Source organism: Eleginops maclovinus, chromosome 8 (assembly GCF_036324505.1).
Source record: "Eleginops maclovinus isolate JMC-PN-2008 ecotype Puerto Natales chromosome 8, JC_Emac_rtc_rv5, whole genome shotgun sequence".
In the NCBI taxonomy this organism is placed as follows: Eukaryota; Metazoa; Chordata; class Actinopteri; order Perciformes; family Eleginopidae; genus Eleginops; species Eleginops maclovinus.
Genome location: NC_086356.1, coordinates 10720550 through 10738216, shown reverse-complemented (window position 1 = coordinate 10738216; position 17667 = coordinate 10720550). Strand labels below are relative to the sequence as shown.

Below are 17667 nucleotides of genomic sequence, written 5' to 3'. Positions count from 1 at the left end.
GTGGTTTGCTGCCTCTGTAATTCAGCAGTGGTTGTGGTCATGCTTAATTAGCTGACAGTGTGTGCCGAAGGGAAAAACAATAAGTGAGTAGCCGCGAACCCCCACCCAGTGTTGAGATTTGATTATTCAGTGATTTATAATGATGACCGGCTGCAATCCAAATGAAATGGTTGTCACATCCCTAATGATTTATTCGCTGAGTAGTCATGAAATCCTCTTCCAGTTAAAGTTTTTTTCCCTCTCCCCCCCCCCCCCCCCCCCCCCCGTCCTCAGTGTGAAGCCTGCCAAGGTCTGTGCCCAGCTAACAGCACAGTGCTGGGAACCCCAAGGCCCCGAGCAGGTGTCAACCTCCCTGCTCCGCCAAAGGAGCTGAGAGACCAACACAAAGGGCTCAAAGAGACCTGCCAGCATGGTTACCGTCTTAAATATCCCAGGCCAGTGTGGCCACTCCTCTAAATCTCTCAGCAGCAGAGGGTAGCTGCCAGTTTGCTCTTTCTGCTACTGTAACCCGGCACTCTGAGGGGTTTGAAGCTTTTTTTAAGCTTTGTCCTTAATGGAGCTCGGAGTGGTAAGATTGATAGAGGGCGTCAGAAGTGCACATATGGTCTAGTTTGAGGCTTTTATTTATGCAGCGTGCAGCCAGAGTGGAGGCCAATAACAGAGGAATTCTGTCAGTCTGGGGTTTTCATCACGGATTCAGTATTGTTATCCCATGCGTTCACACTGCCTGCCTCTATCTCTCTCCCTGTCTCTGTTTAACAGTCTCTGCTGCCGTCATCAGACAGTTTTATGGATCATCTTTATGGGATTCATCAGGATCTCAGGGGCTTGTGCGAACTTTGAAATCACAGGCATGGCTCAGGGCTAAGCTGTCCTGGCATTTGGATTGGCAACACTGTAAAAGAACTGGATGAGAGGGAGACGTGATGCCTTTCTCTCTCTCTCTGTTCATTGTTGCCTACTGCTACAGTGATGATGTGGATGTGATGGGGGTGGAGTGGAGGCTACCCTCATCTTCAGTAAACAATGGGTCCTTGTGTGTTTGACCCCCTCTTTAGCAGAGTGGAGTCCATGGCTGGGGCTGAAGCCGGGATGGAATTCCATCTTTGCCAGATTTAGTCGGTGGAAGCCCTCACAGTTCACCCAACAATCGCAGTGTTAGCGGGGTCATACCTCCCGGGCAATTTGTTCTTATTTACAACCACATCAATAATCAATTATGGTTCTCCCCCATTCTCTCTAGCTGTGGCAACCCTCATTGATTGTCTGTGCCACATGATATATCTCCCCCTCGGCTGGGTAACTGATTACTAACCTATATTTAAGTGGGATGAACCCCAATTGTGCTACTAGGTCAATAAAAATGTTTGACAATGAGTTGTATGTCCTATATTGGTATAATTTGTTCTGGAATTTGGTTTGAATTTTAAATGAGGACAAATGACCAAATAAATTAGTGAAATACTTTGTTTGTAGAATTGAGTGTATCATTTTCCTTCACCACGTCTTCCCTCTACTTGTAACTTTGAGCTAACGCTATTTTTTTTGGTAGCCTGTATGTTGGTTCTTGTAAGAGTTTTGTTATCTGTTCTATTTGTTATGTGGGAAACCAGAATAACCTGCTAGCTGCCGGATCACTCCCTCTGAGAACTGCGTGCAACCACCTGATCAGCAACACTCGCCTTCCTTCCATCTATAACTACAGCATTGTCCTTCAGAGTCCTCTCCATTACTATAAAGAACAAAAGAGAATTTAAGGCACAAAGCTGAAGTTTTGCTGACGTGTCCCACACTGCTACTTTCACGTGATTGGATCAAGAGACAGGAAGCACTTGAGCCTTAAAATTGAATTATGTCAGCAATCACTTTAGAGTTATTACCATTTTAGTATTGATGATATTTACAGAGGGAAAGAAGGCGATCAGTCCATGCCAGAGTGAATTTGGTTCAGGTCATGAAGGTTGACCCCAAAGATTACAGTGCATGTGCCCTGCTTTGCAGTAAATTTAGCAAACATTGCACAAATTACAAGCAGGATTGAGAACAGATTTAGAGATTTATTTTCATATTTTACTTAAGCTTTAAAGCATGAGAATTTATTCCCCCCAGCTTTCCTGCTGACCTTAAACAGGAGACTTGGAAATAGGGTTTGTCCAATCAAAAGATATTAACGTTTTAGACAAAATAAAGCCTTAAAAAATGGTTATCAGTTAATGTAACGGAATCAGTTATATTAGCATTTCCAGATAAAACCATTATCTCCTAAAGGTTATTTTAAGAGATATTACATTGTTTTCGGTTTTTATAATATTTCGTGATAGAAGCCAAGAAGAAAAGTTTGTTTCTACCAGCACTGACTTGCACTTAGAAAACGAAATATGACAACTTCAGGCTTTATTCAATATGAAAACGCCAACCTCCTGAGGTGGATCTGGATAAGTTCAACACAAATGGCACAGGGCAGCCTAATGGAGTCCTTATCAGGCACATCCTGAAGTAAATACGCCAGGAGAAAGCTGTTAAAAGGCAGAAAGATCACAATGCTCCACAAATTGGATAAATGAAAAACGACACCGTCATCTGATAACAGCTGATAGCTACCAGGAATGCTGTCATCATCACCAACACTGTCGTCATCATCAGCCGAGTCAAATGGATACACCTATCACTGTGTCTCAACAATAGAGCAGCAGAAATAATATGTCTTTAAAAGAAGAAGGGGAATTTCTGAAGCCAGAGGTGTTTAGTTGTGGCTTAACAACAATCAGCTGAAGTGTCACACAGTCATCATGCACCAAATTAACACGGTTATTTGAATGAGTAAAAGCGCTGGTGTTTTTTCTGTTACTGTAAGTCGTGTCAGTTCAGGACCACATCATGTGCTGCAGCCCTCCCTCCGTCCCCCCCCCCCCCCCCCCCCCCCCCGCCCCCTCACTGCCCCCAGTCTGATTCTTCATTCGGAAGGAACTTCACATCCATCTGTTTTCCTGCTTTGTTATTTAACACCTCTGAAATGGTTCCAAGTTCCTAAAGCAACCAGTGACTTATTAAAGAGCCTTTAGGTGAACACTGGAAGGAAAGTAGGAAAGGGCTAAATATCAAACTTCTGAACATTAGAGAGACTTTACTTCCTGTTTTTACTGCAGTGTGTTAAACAATTCGACTGATCATGAGCATGAATAATGGCATGATTAGCATTAGTTCCTGTTTATTAGATAACCTCTGCACACACTATCTGGTTAAAAAACCCTTACAAATAAAGTTAAATGGCAACAGCATACCAATGTCTAATATCAGGCTAAAGATTATTGTCACCTAATCTACAGACTATTTTTTTCGATTCATTAATGAATCCTATTAAATGTCAAAAATCACCCGTTGAAAACTTCCATCACAATTCTTCAATCAAAAACCTACAGATACTTAACTGTCATAAAATATATCTTGAAACTGTTGGTTTATTTGATTGAAAAATGAATAAAGCAGTTAATTCTATTTGACAACTTATTTGTGCAGCTCTACTAAACGTCTCTCCTCTTCTTATTCTTTTACCTGTTCATACTTTAATTTGATACCTGCTTTTAGTGTGAGACTTTTTTTCAATTGTTCAGTTTCTGTCCAAGGTATCGTCTTTCGTTTATTTCATTTAAATATGTGTGACGTGCTTTACTTGCGAAATCAAAGAGGATGAATCAGGGCTGCCAGCTCTCAGTATGAGGGAAGTGGATTTGATGCCGCCCCTTTTGAGCATCTGCGCTGCATGATAAGATCAGCCTGTGAGGAACTTGTTCATTTCTACATCCTTGTAAAATATCTGTTTATGTGACTGAGTTTTTACTCTATTGCTTTTATTTTTGTGTGTGTTGAAGAGGAAACTTCACAGTTCCGAAGTTATCAGAGTCTAACATGGGATTCGGCGTGTTGGGAGTGTTTCTGGGGCTGCTCCTCGAGGTGTCCACGCATGGACCCAACGCTGTGCCTCGAACCTCCTGGAGACACCAAGGTAAGGCTTAATAACATTTTATTAGATCAGTTAAAGAAATAAATCACAATCAGAAACAGGTTTATTGCCAAGGACAGTATGATCTCACATAAACGCAGTCAAAGAAAACACATTGTAAGAAAAGCTCAAACAAATAAACAATTATAAATAACTATTTAAAAAAAAAAAAGTTTAAAACAATAAAATATAGAGCAATATTTACATAAAATATAAATATACCAAAAACTATGTACAATATAATATGATAAAATACTAAAATATACTCATTATATGCATAAGACATCAAAACTTCTTGAATGAAAGAAACATATTTTCAGTTCATTTTTGAGGTTAAATTCTAAACATGTTGCTCATGAGGCATAAGTTAGGCTATACAATTATGAATACAGAAAAGGCATAAATACAATAAAGACATCAGTTTGGGCTCTGGCATCTTTAAATGGCTGTTTTTGTTTACTGTAGCTTCTCTAATCAAAACATTTCTATTGAACTTATCACTCATTTATTTCATGACTTGGTTATTATTAAAGGTTTTTCTGTGCTTTTTACAGTGAAATGCATCTTTAGAAATGCAAACCACTTCTGGTAAATGTTCTTTTGAAACCCCTCTGCTCATTAAAATATAAACTGAGCTCCAGTCACTGAGAGTCTACAGGGACTACATTTGGGAAGTAATACTTGTCACTCTGAAATTATATTTATGACTTACACACTCTTTGAACAAGAAATAGGATATGCTGATGTACAGTTCATTGCCTCCACTAGCAATGCATGGACAGCCGAGCCTTCAGACTGTTGAGACGCTTCTTTGTGAACTCTTTCAACTAAAGGTTCACAACGATTAGTTAGAGGGCACCTGTTCTCTTAAAAGTATCTTAGACAAACCTCAGTCTCACCACAAGTCTCAAGTTAGAGCATTAAGGCGTCAGAAGAAGTTCTGTTAGCATACTGTCGTTTACATAAATAGCTCCAGAGACTGAGAACCAGTACAGCTCATCCTTTTTATTAAAGTATTTCATGCTCACCGTGGCACAGTCACCATTTCAGTCAGTCAGTGAGGGGGTTTGCTTTCATCATCCTGGTGTTAATGTCCAGGCACCTGCAACATGAAGCCACTTGCACCTGGCACAACCAAAGAGAGCCAGACCCAAGCGTCCGCTTGGTTTGTCATCAATCACAACACTGAGTATAAAGAGAGACACATGTGTATCATTGAGGGAGGCAGAAACGTGTCCAAAACATCTAAGTTTTACGACTCAGGATCCACAGAATAAAGAAAAGACAGCACACGTGTCACCTTTTGTTTACATGGTTTTAGTCTTGATTTTCCCTTAAATATGTCTGCCTCCTCTCTAACGTAATGGATCTGAGTGGATTTAAGTCTGTGGTGCAAAAAGGGGCCAAAAAAAACCATTTGAAAACATTTTTATGTAGGAACTATTTTCTTCTACTAAACTAATCCTGCAAACTGTATCACCATGCAGAAAGAAGCCTAATTCTCCAAATGGACTCCTCCGTTATCGGGCATCAGATTAAAACATTAGTAGTGTCCTTCGAAGCAGAATTGTAACTTTAGCAATCTAGTTAAATAGTCTGAGAAGATGCACGCTTCCTTATTATACATTTAGCAGTTCTAACTCTGTAGTAAGCAAATAGTTCCTACATGAAACTTCTCCAAAAGGTTTTGTGGATTATGTTCAGTAAATGGGTCAATGACATGGATGTTAAAGTAATGCAATCCAACGTTTTTTGTGCTCAGATTTAGATCTCATGGAGTTTTCTGAGCCGGGGATCTTCAACTACTCCACGTTGTTGCTGAGCGACAAAAGAGATGCGCTGTATGTGGGAGCACGGGAGGCCATCTTTGAGCTCAGCAAGAAGAATGTGACGGTCAAAAACAACAAGGTAACAAAATATGGATACGATTTGGGACAATGGGAGGAAAACCAAATTGTAGAACATTTCTAATTGTTGTTTGCTTTTTGTTTTTTTACCACTTTAAGGTCCAGTGGACAGTTGCAGAAAACCCCATGGTGATGTGCACTTTAAAAGGAAAATCAAAAGAGGTTAGTTCAAATATCTTAAAGTTATTTTATCATGGTGTCAGAACAGTATAGTCTGGTGTTGTAAATTCAAAGTCTACAATAAAATATTGGTGTGTTTTAATTGTTTACCTCAACCTTTGTCTTCCAGAGGGATTGTTTAAACTACATTCGAGTGCTGCAGGTGGTAGACGATGAGCGGCTCTACGTCTGCGGCACTCACGCTTTCAGCCTCAGTGTGACTACTTGGTGGGTTAATGCTCATCGCTTAAAATAAACATGTGTTTCTCACAAATCTGCAGCGACCTTTAACTGACTTTTAACTTTTTTAAGACCACCAGACTCAGAGACAGTTTTATACCACAGGCTATAAGACTGCTGAACTCCTGAGCTCTGTGAATGTCTACTCACATCTGTTTATAGTACACACATATATATATATATATATATATATATTATACACATCTGCCATACATATCTGTTTATAGTACACATATCTATATATTATACATATCTGCCATATACATCTGTTATACGTAATATATGCATCAGTCCATACCTCCTCATTCAACAGTGTAAAGTGTTTAAATACTCTCAATGTATTCCACATATGTATATATTTCACATCCTTAAATCTCTATTGTTGTTATTTTAAATATTCTTCTCTCTTTTTGCACTATTTTATTTACCTTATTTGCACCATGTATGTTGAGTTGTTGGACGAGCATGGGACATAAGATTTTCATTGCCAACTTATACGTTGTATATGCTGTGCATAGGACCAATAAAACCTTAAAACTTTGAAACCTTGAAACCTTTCAGAACCTCGCTGACTTCTCCTTGGACCGTCAACCTGAAGACGGCCGGGGGAAGTGCTCCTTCGACCCGTCACAAAGCTTTACTACCGTCATGGTTGGTGAGTTTGAGCCACTTTCACTAAGAGGTCTGATGGTGTGAAATGCATTACAATCCCCAATAATCTCTTGTTTTTTGGAAGGCAAAATGGACAAGCTGTACATATTTTTTGTTTGTTTTTGTTCCCTGTTTTCATCAGATGGAGAGCTGTACTCGGGGACAGCTTATAACTTCTTGGGCAGCGAACCCATTATGTCCAAATACTCTCCCTCCCAGTCTCTGCTGAGGACAGAGTACTCCACATCATGGCTCAATGGTGAGTTGGGACAATATGTAACAAATGAATGAATGTAATAAGAAAATTGTGTCTGGTAAAGATATCCTAAAATAAAATAAACCTGATCATGATCTAATCCCCTTGAGCGCTTCGCCGACATGTGAGATTTAATATGTGTCAAAATATTTGTGTTCTTTAATTCTGACGTTGACAAAACACGCAGATTTGCGCTGACGCTAACACATCTGTTATCTGTCCTTGCTCTTTCACATTGGCAATGAGCAGAGTACTAAACATTCGATAGCAGTTTTCACTTTCACCTGTTAACATTATAAAACCTTGTCTTAAAAGAGGGTCATGTTATATCAGCTATCTCTAATTAATGTTAATTCTGTGAGTAACTTGATATCAAGCCAAAATTCAATTATTTGAATTGTTAATGCGGTAAAAGATACGCCACTGTACAAGTGGACTAACTGATACATCTTCTCTCATCATCTTCTTACGTCATGTCAGTTTAAGGAGTTGGATTCTCGGGTCTTATCGTATCTATCATTTAAGCTTAAAAATATAATATTTTGAACCTTTCGACCCCCGGTACTTGCATCAAGAGCTTTTTAAACCATAGTCAGGTTCAGTCGTCTACTTTTAAGTCCTGTTGCTCTGGCTTTAAGAGCATCAGGACTAAAAACACTTTCATTTGAATGTGTCAGATACATAATTTAATGTATATTGTACTCAATATTAAGGAATTATAGACAACCCGTAGTGTCTTCTTTTAGCCGTTTCTAAATGTGTTTCTGTTGTATTATGTTTAATATCACCCTGAGGACATAAATCAAGCATGTCAATCTCTGTTTATATTCCCTTTTAACAAAACCCTTCTCTTCACCGTCTGTTTTCCTCTCAGAACCAAGTTTCGTTTTTGCTGACGTGATCAGTGAAGGCAGTAACCGAGTGGATGGCGAGGATGATAAAATCTATTACTTCTTCACTGAGGTGTCAGTGGAATACGAGTTCTTTGGCAAGCTGCTCATCCCCAGGGTGGCGCGCGTCTGTAAGGTCAGTACGCGTCATCATGTGCCATCTGCACATACCAGCAGCATCTCTTTAGCCCTCTCCACCTGCTGTCTGTGGGCTCTCGCTATCTTTGTTTACATCCCTCTTTCACACTTACCTGTGCTCATATCATGGTGCAAATCATCTACAGTTAGTAAGTCATATTTATCGTGTCAAGTGCCCGGCCTCCATTAAAAGACCTAAAGAATATGGTCACAGCAGTGTAGTATTTAAAAAAAAAATACAAATCATGTTTACTTTTTAAATTGAAAAAGATGTGCCTCAAAAAAGCCCCCTGCCAAAAAATCACAACAGTTTTTTTTATAATCCTTTGAATTATTGAATCATTGGAATTAAAACATTGCATGTATTTCTTCAATATCCGCTAATTAACACAAAAAAACTGATTCAAAGTTGACCCACTTCTACAGCTGAGGGCAGGGATTCCAAACATTACTCTTCACAAAGACATCCTTTTGTACCAAACCCCAACAAACCAGCTTCATTTGTACATCAGGAACATTTCAAGGTGAGCTTCATAATTATGTAACGTGTATGGAAAGAAATTCGTAACAAAAAATTCATTATTTCACCGAGGGATATTTATGCAAAGTGACCCATTTCAAGATCTCTCAGATGTTTTAGTGAGCAGCTGTTCAGACATATTTCGGTCTGTTATTACTGATGTTTCCATCCCGATTCACCACTGATGGCCAACGCTGTTGTGAATTCCCAGAAATGATCCAAAAGTAATACACTTTGATATCATTTGTATGTTCCCGTAAAAGCCAGAAGCATAATTTGAAACAGGACACAGCAGTTGTTATAATTATATCACTTTGATTAACAGATGTATGAACTCTACACACACTCAAGGATGTCTGTTGCTCTCAGAGGGGTGGCAGGGGGTGTGTGGGGGGGGCGGGGAATATAAACATTTAATAAAGATATTGTTTTAAGATTGAAAATGACTAAGCAAAAAAGCGCTTTCTTACTTTGAATTATAACTGAAGACAAATATTTTGAGACATGTCCCCCCCATTCCCAGTGGAAATTACGCCCTTGAACACATTCACACTTCTCCTCCCTCTCCTTCCTTTTTCCTTCTGCCTCTCCTCACCGCCTAATGTGCTGACAAACCCTCTCTTCCGCAGGGCGACCTCGGGGGACAGCGCACTTTGCAGAAAAAATGGACGTCCTTCCTGAAAGCCAAGCTGGTGTGCTCCATGCCTGAGCTCAACTTTGTTTTCAACGTAGTTCATGATGTCTTCATCCTGAAGGGCGCCGACTGGAAGGACACCGTCATATACGGGGTCTTCACCTCCCAGTGGTCAGTGATTTTGACGAATTTTGGAAAATAGTTGATATCTTAAAACAATGCAGGTCATAAATTCACTTCTCTTTCCTCCCCCGCTTCTCTTCCGGCTCTATCATCATCTTCGTCCCTCAGGGGTAACGTGGGCCTGTCAGCAGTGTGCGCTTACAACATGACAGCTGTGGAAGAAGTCTTCTCTAAGGGCAAGTACATGCAGAAGGCCACAGTGGAGCAGTCCCACACCAAGTGGGTCCGGTACAACGGCATCCCTCCTACTCCACGTCCTGGAGCAGTGAGTACCTTTTTAACAAAGCTCCAATAATAAAGATGGTGCTTAGTTTTGTGTAATGCAGCACAGGGTCAACAATGCTTTTTGTTTTGATGAAACAGACGTGAAAGGAAAAATAAATTGGTTTATTCCTGCTTGTCATTCTTTTGTGTAAATCTGTCCGCCTTTTTTCCTCCACCAGTGTATTAACAACCTGATGCGACAGCAGAACATCAGCAGCTCTCTCCACCTGCCGGACAAGACCCTTCAGTTTGTGAAGGACCACCCCCTGCTGGAGGACCCCGTCTTGCCCATCGGCAATGGGCCTCGCCTCATCACCAAGGACGTCAATTACACCCAAATCGTTGTGGAAAGGGTCCGCGCGCTCGATGGAAACATTTACGACGTCATCTTCACTGGAACTGGTAGGAACATAAGTAAATAGTTTGAAATTGAGACGGTTAAATGTTATCCTGATTGGGTTTATTAACCCCTAATGCAAATTTAAGTTTGTTTTTCATTTTATGTACGCATGTGCTTATACAATGCATCAGCATTACATGTTCTGTACTATACTTATTCATTGTATACAAAAATTCTTCCTCAATCACAAATATTCCATTCTAGTTTAGATGTTCTTCTGACAAAATGTACAAATATTTGCCTTGACCTGCGGTGCCTACTGATCATTGAGTAGTAGTCCTTTGTTTCAAAGATGCTAATACCTAGCTTCTTATAAAACTAAATGCCATTGTTCCATTCTCATCTCTAGATAAAGGAGTCATGCACAAGTCAGTGGTGTATGAAGGAGAGGTGCATATTGTGGAGGAGATCCAGCTCCTGAAGAACTCCGAGTCCATCAAGAACCTGCTGCTGTCCTCTGAGGTCAGTGACGCCTCTGTAACGCTTACTAACTAAAGAAAGAGAATTTGTGGCTCCAGAATTAGAAAATGTGTTATAAGCATAAACACCTAGGAACTCTGCCTGTCAAGGTGCTGTGTGTTGGTTAAATATCCTCAGATGCCAGTTATTAGGCCCACTAAGTTATAATAAATGGAGTCTAATGCCACAGTTTTGCATTAAATGATACACCAATGAAAGTTATAGTATTGTGTTTTTTCAGATGGTTTGGTTTGACTAATTCTGAAAGGTGCACCGTTTGGTACAGAGAGATGTGTTTTTTGCGTGTTTATGTTTAATCTTCTGTGAGAAAGGAAGTTACAAAGTCAAGGGCATCACTGTTAAATGCAAAACCAGAAGTTCCCTAAACCAGATGAGACTGCACGCTTCTCGTTGCTTCGGTGCATTTGTGGCTGTCTGGAGTTTGCAGAACACTTTTTTGCAGACAGCTTTTTTTTTTGTTGTTGTTGGGTGGCATTTTGTGACAGAAGATAAGACAAACTGTACAACAAAGGTCCCAATACACTAATAGGTTTTCTGCTACCAATGCTCCAATTATGCTTTGATAAAAAGTTCAAGTGATTTGTAAACTTTCTGTTGTAAAATGTTAAAGAGGCCTTTTTTAATGGACTTTTAAACATAGTACAAATCCAAGTGATGTAGTGTGTGTCGTTTCTTGTGCACTCTTTCTTTGACATAATTACGTGAGCAACCTTGTGCTTCTCCACAGACACGATCTCTGTATGCCGGTTCAGACTCTGGTGTAGTTCAGTCTCCCACAGCGTTCTGTGGCCGGTACCGATCCTGCGATGATTGCGTCCTGGCCCGGGACCCTTACTGTGCCTGGGACCCTGACACTGCTGCCTGTGTCAATATTCTCGATACCACAAAACAATGGCTTAGGTAATCCTTTCTCCACATACCGGTGCTCCCCTCATGCAGTATTACACCGCAAAACTCCATCCAGTCTGACCTGATTTACAGTCACAGTCTTCCTCATTTCAGTGTTAGCATGTTTTAGATGCCATGATTATAATGCTTGTTTGTTTTGTCAGGAGGCTAATCCAGAGCCTGAATGGTGACGCGGGCAAGTGTCCTTCAGGTAGGGTTCAATATTCTCACATTACAAACTTTAAAACACAAACACTGAGGGTAAAAACAATCTGCTAATTATTGTAATAAAATAACTTGAATGCAGTGTTTTCATACTCAAGGTTACATTTGAGTTGAGCCGAGTAAAATTCGAATCACAATGTTTTTGTCACTATCCTATAAGCTATGTTGTTTGCCCTTTACCTGACTTTTCACAGGGCCATTAAGTAATTATTTTCCCACTGTTTTTGCCGTGTAGCATCAGGACTGTCTGTGAAGGACTACCAGCGTGTGAAAGTGAAACCAGGAAGCTCTGCTGAGCTGCCATGCCTGGTACGCTCCAACCTGGCCCAGGTGATGTGGAAATCCAATGGCTCGGTGCTCACTGAGGCCTCGCGCTTCCACTTCATAGCCGAAAACGGTCTCCTTATTTACAGCGTGGCCCCCGAGGATCAAGGTCACTATGAGTGCTGGTCTGTGGAATGGGCCCCCGCTGCTGGGAAGAACTTCAGCCGCCTCCTGGCCGGATACGTCCTCTCTCTTATTCTCCCACCCAGAGCCCCTCAGCAGGCTGGCCACGTGACCACCTCCCTCATCAGTCAGGAGACATCTAGCACACAAGCAGCTGAAGGTAACGGTAAGACAGAAAGAGCCCTACTAACGTCGGCCATTGCCCCTCCCAGCTTCACAGCCACAGCCCAATTCACCTCCCCTCCCCAAACTGACTCATCACTAACCCCGCCGCCCAGCAGCACCATCAGGTTCCAGCCGAAGCATCTCCCCCCAAGCTCCAACACGCCGGGCAGCCAGGATAGCCGGCCCCCAGCGGCGGAGTATCTGCAGCACAACAACAGCACTGCCCTCCTCTTCCTCTTCCTCCTGTTTTTCCTCCTCTTCCTGGCCGCACTGGCGTACAACTGCTACATGCAGTATCTTCCGGCTCCCTGCCTGAGGCTGCGAGCCGCTCTGTTAGGCAGTCACAAGAGCGCCCATCAGCCGGAGTACCGAGCCTGCGAGGCGGGGCTGATGGAAGCAACTGCGGGCGACAAAATTAACATGACGGAGCAGCCGACACAGAACGGCAGCCAGACCACTCAGAACCTAAAGGCGCTGCGCGACACTGGGTACGAGACTGAGCCCGAGTGTGGCAACGGTCGCGTCCCCTCCCACACTTTTGGGGATGACAGCCCCTCCCAGGAGAAGCCCTTTGATGTGGACCCTGATTCTCAGTCCATCCAGTTTGCAGATGCAGATGAACCTAACTTCTAGCATCCAGACTATTTAATAGTGATGTCCCGCTCTTACTGGATCTTCCCACAAATCACACGTGGTTTCCTCCTATAAATGTTTTTTCCGTGTACAGCATCACAAGAAGTATAATCGTCACAAAGCTTAAGGCAGGCATCCCACTCGCCTGTAGAGATTGAACTCCTGCTTTCTGATTAAGGGTTTATGATGATGAAACTAGAAACTGTATTCACAGAAGCTGAACCCGCTCTGCTTAGGTCCAGCAAGAAAAGCTATTTGTTAAATTCCAAATTGGAAACATTGTTTACCAAATTGGTAAGTTACCTGGATGTTTTCCAAATTGGAGTCGTGTTTTTTTTGTTTTTTTCGGGTGAAAAACCTTTTTTTTTTTTCATCTTCTTTTTCTCAAAGCAACACGTAGGCGATTGGACTTGGGTAAAGGCTTCAACATTACATTATTTCTCAGGGAAGATTTTCTCGTTACGTTTCAGCCTTGCTTTGTTGTGCACTGATGCCATCTGCGGCACCTGGTATGTGGGCCTTAATCTCACCCAGTGGCAATGTACGTATGTCTGAAGGTCAGAAAAAAACGACAACTGGCATGAAATAAAAAATGCTGGAATAAATCAAACCACTTTCTTGTGCAGTTAACTTTACGTGGCAATGTCGAGTTTCTCTGTATTCCTACCTGTGAAATCCACATTCCTACTCGGATAAAACTTCTGATGGTCCTGTGTATTAACCGCTACTCTTTATTCCCCCCCATGCGGTGTGTTATTAACATAAATATGTCCAGTATTGTGGGATGCTTGACAATATCAATCATCAGGTCTTTTTATCAGACAGCCTGGACACAATCTTTATTTTATTTTGTATTAATTATTTTTGATCAAGCCTTCAGTTTTAGAACTTTTTCTGAAAATGATTATTTAAGTTGAGTCTCTCCTGTGGTATTATCATTTTGTCTCATTTGTAAGTAGTTAAGATCTTTTTATTTTTATTTTATTTATTGCAGCATAATTTTTTAGATCCTAACACCTCAGTTTCCCTCCGTCTGATTTGCATGTCACCCCTCTTTTAGATTTTTCCTCAATACTCTCTTTTCCCATCACCTCCCTCACAGCTTCCTCTCCTGTCGACACTTCATCTTCCCTGTCCACTTCCTCCTCTTCTTCCTCCTCTTCTTCCACCTCTTCCTCCACCAAGCCCCACAGTGTGGAGGCCCGGGAGGCAGAGGTGAGACTGTTGCCCCCCCTGCTGAAGGACCAGGCCTGGGGTGTTCACGCCCAGGAGGCTTTCCTGCTCTTCTGCCTGGCCTTGGGTGAGTGGTGTCGGTGACGATCGCTCGAATGCAACCCCCGAGCTACAAATATTTTCCTACCACTTTTTTAACCCTCCCTTTTCCACTCATCCTCTCTCTTTTTTGCACGTTGCATGTTTCCATTCCCAAACATAAGCTAACTGGAAGTGTGTGTTTGTGGATTTGCTCAAACAAGCCTGTGCTTCGCTTCAAGGCTGTTCGTCTCAATTTTAGGTCTCTGATAAGATACCTTTTTAAAGAGTGAATGTTTTAATAGACAATATTTGATGTTCAGCTGTCTCAGTGATCTGGTTGTCTCACTTCTAATGATAAATGAAGATGGTACATTTTTGTGTAAAGTATGTGACAGCAGTCTTGCGCGGAAATGTTAAATTTAGAAGTGGATCCTTTTTTCCCAGGGTGTCAATTGTAGGATTACATCTCAATAATGTATCTGGATTTTTGTGCCTGTAAACAAGTGTAAATATATATTTGTAAATATGGGAAAATACCATTTGAAGATGTACATACATCTAGGGGACTTTTTTGGGAGCATTGCTCTTGGTAGACAGGCTAAATAAATCTTGTCAAATGTTTTCAACAATGGATTTTGACTGTTTTTTTTATTAGTTGTGATAAAATTGTATAAATTCTATGCAAACTGTGTGTGTCTGCATGATCAAGAGGCAGTAAATAACAGCGCTTTGGTGAGAAATTGCATACATTTCACTGCATGTATATTCAGTTGCAGTTGTCGTACTTTTGAAACTAGAACGTCATAAAAAAGATCTTCCAAAGGCAAGTATTCCTAATAGCACGTCTTTGTGGAGTGTCAGTGTGTCGACCATCGGTGGGGTCAACGTGAAGTCCTATTCTGTCCCTCAGGTCCCAGTGATCTCCACATTCACTGGCTAATAAATGGGCACAGTTTGGACACCCCCATAATGGAGCACCGCCATCTGCTGGGTCAGAAGGAGGTATTGGTGAGCAGCTGGCTGCGAGAGGGGCCGCTGATCAAGGACGCCCGGTACCACTGTGTCGCTGAGGCCAGTACGGGCAACGATATGTCTGAGGTGGACCTCCGCCTCACTATTGGAGGTATCCTGACATGATGCTCTCTATGGCTGTAAACAAATATACAAGTAACATTAATGATGACACCCTGAGGGAAGTTATCAACAATAATTTGGTGGTCCAAGAAAATGTTAGAAAACTCAGAAGAGACAACTATTTAAATCCAGTTTAGAGAAAAATCCCAAGAACATATTTGTCCCACTCTGCCTCTCAGACCTTAGAGTATATTGAGGGTCTATCTACCTTGGTGAAACGTTTTTGAGAAGTTAAACCTACTATATCCCTTAATGTATCATGATTAATGAAGTGCCTGGGATTGGTTGTCATCACTGCCATTATTTCCAAAAATGTGTTAATTTGACAGATGAGGAGAGTGTCCCATCCAAGGATTTGAACCAATGGAGAGGTGCACTCACAGAGCATGAGCGACTGCTCAAAAGATGGGCAAAGGCCTGGGTAGGTCAATGTTTGTGCATGTGAGCGTGTTTCCCGCCAACCTTTTATAGTTATTATGCAGTTGACTTGCATTACCTGTAGGCATTTTAAACCTGCTCTGCTGTAGCTTTGGGCAAATGGTTGGAACTTTTTGCTAGTTTGAGATCTTTTTTCCGCACAAGCAATAGTGCAAAGTCCAGATGTATTGGGGGAAATATAGCAGCACAAATCTAAAGCTGATTGATATCCAATTGTTTTATTCTACTTCACTGTGAAATGTGTTGAGGTTAAAAAAAAAGTTATCTGCAGTTATTTAAACACACAGCTTTTTTAAAGCTACTTTTAGCTTTCACATTTAACGACATTACATTTAATAACATTTTCTGTTCCACATGATCTTTTAACCACATTCAGCTAATTGTCTTCCAGTTAACCAAACACTTTTATGTTCCTCCTTGAAGGGTTCTTCAAACACACAAGTATTGTGACATGTTTTAACAACTGCATTACTTTTGGGGAGAAAGTCTTTAGATCCCACGATGTGACTCTATCCATCATTTAGGTAAAGTGTCATAATCCATCTGTACCTCTAGCAGTAAAAGCTTCCATAAACATACCAATTTAAAGATTCAGATACAGACGCTTTGATTAGTCTAGATGTAGATGTAGTACTAGCATGCATCATGTTTGACCAGAAATAACAAATGGTAATACTCATGGTACTAGCCTCACGTGTGCAGTGATTCAGAGGTCTACACCAAGATAGTTTAACCTCTGTTGTTGTAAACAAATGTGTTTACCCTCCACAGGAAAGCTGTGATGGCCACTGAGCTTTGTGAAGACATCATGAGCTTCACTTCAACTTGTTGGCGTGTCTTATTGTGAACAAGGTCCTCAGCCCAGGTGGACAGCACCTTTTGACACTGAAAATATCATTGACTGATGGAATACGAGATCCCAGTGTCGTTTCTTATGTCCGAGTTTGATGGATTGTGAAGCAAAGAGTTCACACCTGCTTTCTGCAGAGGATCATCTGGCTGTGATGATGATTATGACGGTTTTAGGACTCCTTCTAAAACTGATGAGGAGATGAAGGTCATCGATCTAAGGACATGTGGGCAGCCTTTCTTCCAAACATGCATTTATTTCTTGTTTTACTGACAGAAATGAACTTCCTTAACGCAGTATGGAACAATAAAAAGCGGATGGTATATGAGAAGCACTGATCAGTATTTTGAAGGAATGCAGCATCTGTTTATGGTTTGGTTTATTTAGGTGTTTGCACTTTCTCCGCCTTACAATCATCAGCAAGGAACTTTAAAGCTACCTTGCAGTGTGACATTTTACTTGAAATTATAATGTGATTTAGTATTTATTCGGCTTTTTCCTTCCAGAGAGTGAAATCTCCATCTTATTTACAGGGTTTTGATTCCAGTAATGGAATAGGTTACTGTGGGAAGTAGGGTTCTTTTCAACCACAGAATATCTCAGATGTTTGACATTAAGCACGATTATATCAACAGAAGTGGCATTAAGATAAAACAAACCATCATTTAAATGTAGTCCTTGGCATAGGTTGAATTTTTTTCTGTGCCTTGCTGCTTTCTGTCTGCACTTACTTCTTTTTCACGTTAACGCTGTGACAACATATTTGCCTTTGGAGCAGAAATAGCTTTATTAATAAAACTATTTATTAGAAGTTTTGTTTGATTTGTTTGTTCACATGTTTTGATGACGTATGCTCACTTTCTATAACATAAAGTTGAAATATTAAGTGACCTGATTCATCCATTTATAAG

General features: G+C 41.0%; 1 protein-coding gene across 1 annotated transcript in view; it reads left to right on the top strand.

Annotated features, from left to right (window-relative positions):
• The window catches only part of sema4d (sema domain, immunoglobulin domain (Ig), transmembrane domain (TM) and short cytoplasmic domain, (semaphorin) 4D), a 39019-nt gene extending 21452 nt beyond the window's left edge, over positions 1-17567 (top strand). The window contains 19 exon segments of the mRNA XM_063889960.1: positions 3870-4003; positions 5763-5908; positions 6007-6069; positions 6197-6266; positions 6269-6294; positions 6868-6961; positions 7100-7216; positions 8088-8239; positions 9391-9566; positions 9687-9843; positions 10022-10244; positions 10592-10704; positions 11450-11622; positions 11775-11821; positions 12071-12442; positions 14183-14380; positions 15245-15457; positions 15798-15889; positions 16678-17567. Coding sequence (XP_063746030.1) covers positions 3907-4003; positions 5763-5908; positions 6007-6069; positions 6197-6266; positions 6269-6294; positions 6868-6961; positions 7100-7216; positions 8088-8239; positions 9391-9566; positions 9687-9843; positions 10022-10244; positions 10592-10704; positions 11450-11622; positions 11775-11821; positions 12071-12442; positions 14183-14380; positions 15245-15457; positions 15798-15889; positions 16678-16698 — 2550 coding nt within the window. The 5' untranslated portion in view covers positions 3870-3906 and the 3' untranslated portion in view covers positions 16699-17567.
• Positions 17568-17667: the final 100 nt, after the last annotated feature.